This window comes from Seriola lalandi, unplaced genomic scaffold (genome assembly GCF_002814215.2).
Source record: "Seriola lalandi dorsalis isolate HSWRI2012SDOR001 ecotype SW California unplaced genomic scaffold, Sedor1 jcf7180001975170, whole genome shotgun sequence".
Taxonomy (NCBI): Eukaryota; Metazoa; Chordata; class Actinopteri; order Carangiformes; family Carangidae; genus Seriola; species Seriola lalandi.
In genome coordinates, this window is record NW_019445836.1 from 1 (window position 1) to 1,521 (window position 1,521).

Sequence of the window (1,521 nt, forward strand, 5' to 3'; positions counted from 1 at the left end):
GTTTAGTTTTAGTAAAGTAACTGTAACATTTGTAGCAAGCAAGTCACCAAACTCCATGTAATAATGATGAACGACATGTACCAAGTTTAAACCAGATGTACTTCTGAGTGCAGCAAAACTAAAAGGCAAGTTTGGGTTTTTATTGTGCAAACCAACACAGTCTTAAGAGGTTTACACAAGAGCCACATTGAGGGTAATTGGGTTTTATTTACATCTGGTGGCAAAATGTTTTCCAAGTTCCACTTTGATTTTTTTGGTCTTGAAGGAGAATATGTTGATCCTGCTCAGCGATGCTTGCTTTTTGTTTAGAGTGGAGAACATCAGCGAGGTATGGCTAGCATCTTGAACTCCTCTGGGGAATGGGTGAAGCCCAGCACACCCTCCAAGCTGGGCATCTCTCCCGGAGCGGGAGAGAAGGTGAAGCGCTGGAGGAGGGATGCAAAGAAAAGGAACAGCTCCATTTTGGCCAGGTGCTCCCCTAAACACACACGTTTACCTGTGGAGAAACAGTCCACAGCCGCTTTAGATCAGCAGATTCCTCACATATGATACATGTGCCAAATATGAATTATGTTGGCACCAATTCTTGTAAGTCAGATTGTATTACTGAAATCAAACAGTAAAGAACAAACCTGCTGAAAATGGCAAGAAAGCGTTTCTCCTTCGGAACTGACCCTCTGAATCCAAGAAATGCTCAGGATTGAAGTTATCTGGAGTCGCCCACTCATTCTTATCAAACAACACAGATGCTAGTATTGTCACTACAGCTGTGCCCTGGAAAAAGATGAGATGTTTTTTTTATATCAGCTGTGTATTAATAATTTTACAACTTTTACAGCCTGTCATTCTCTGGTAAATAGTCCCGTACCTTGGGTATGAAGTATCCTCCCAGTGTAGCGTCTTTGCTGGCCATTTTGGGGAATCCCAGCGGAACAATATTTCCCATCCTCTGGACCTCATGGATGACAGCTTCAGTGTAGGGCAGGTTGGGCCTATCGGCCATGGTGGGGTGGCGAGATTGTCCGATCACTCGGTCTATCTCTTCCTGGACTTTCTCTGAGTGAGGGAGTGCAGTCAGTCAGTACACAACAGACGGCTCATTGGCCATTATAACCTTCATGAGAATACTCGAGTCCTTAACATGATAAATGAGGATGAATTGACTCACTCTGTATCTCTGGGTAGTGTATCATGTAAAGGAGCGCCCAGCGTAAAGTGGTGGCAGCTGTTTCTGTCCCGGCCTCGATCAGGTCGAGGGTGCAAACCAGCAGGGTTTCAGTGTTGAAGCCCGCCTGAGGATCCTCTTTTTTCTGGCAGAATAAAAAAAGTTTATTTTATGAGGTTATGCACAGGTCTTTGCTCTTAGAGGCTGCTTTATACATTATCATTCAGAGATGGAACATGACATTTTATAGTAATAATTTACTGGATCGTGGACTTTCTTTCAAACAAATTTAACCTCTTTGAGACTACTGGCTCATCGTGACTGTAGCAGTTGACATATATGAAGACACTGTGTCG

General features: G+C 43.5%; 1 protein-coding gene across 1 annotated transcript; it reads right to left on the reverse strand.

Annotated features, from left to right (window-relative positions):
• Nucleotides 1-119: 119 nt before the first annotated feature.
• Nucleotides 120-1,323, reverse strand: LOC111655209 (cytochrome P450 2J2-like; the record flags this gene model as incomplete). The annotated part of the gene is made up of 4 exons (XM_023406522.2): nt 120-496; nt 633-774; nt 869-1,056; nt 1,169-1,323. Coding segments are annotated over 4 exons (661 nt in total), but the record flags the coding sequence as incomplete, so codon positions are not given.
• Nucleotides 1,324-1,521: the final 198 nt, after the last annotated feature.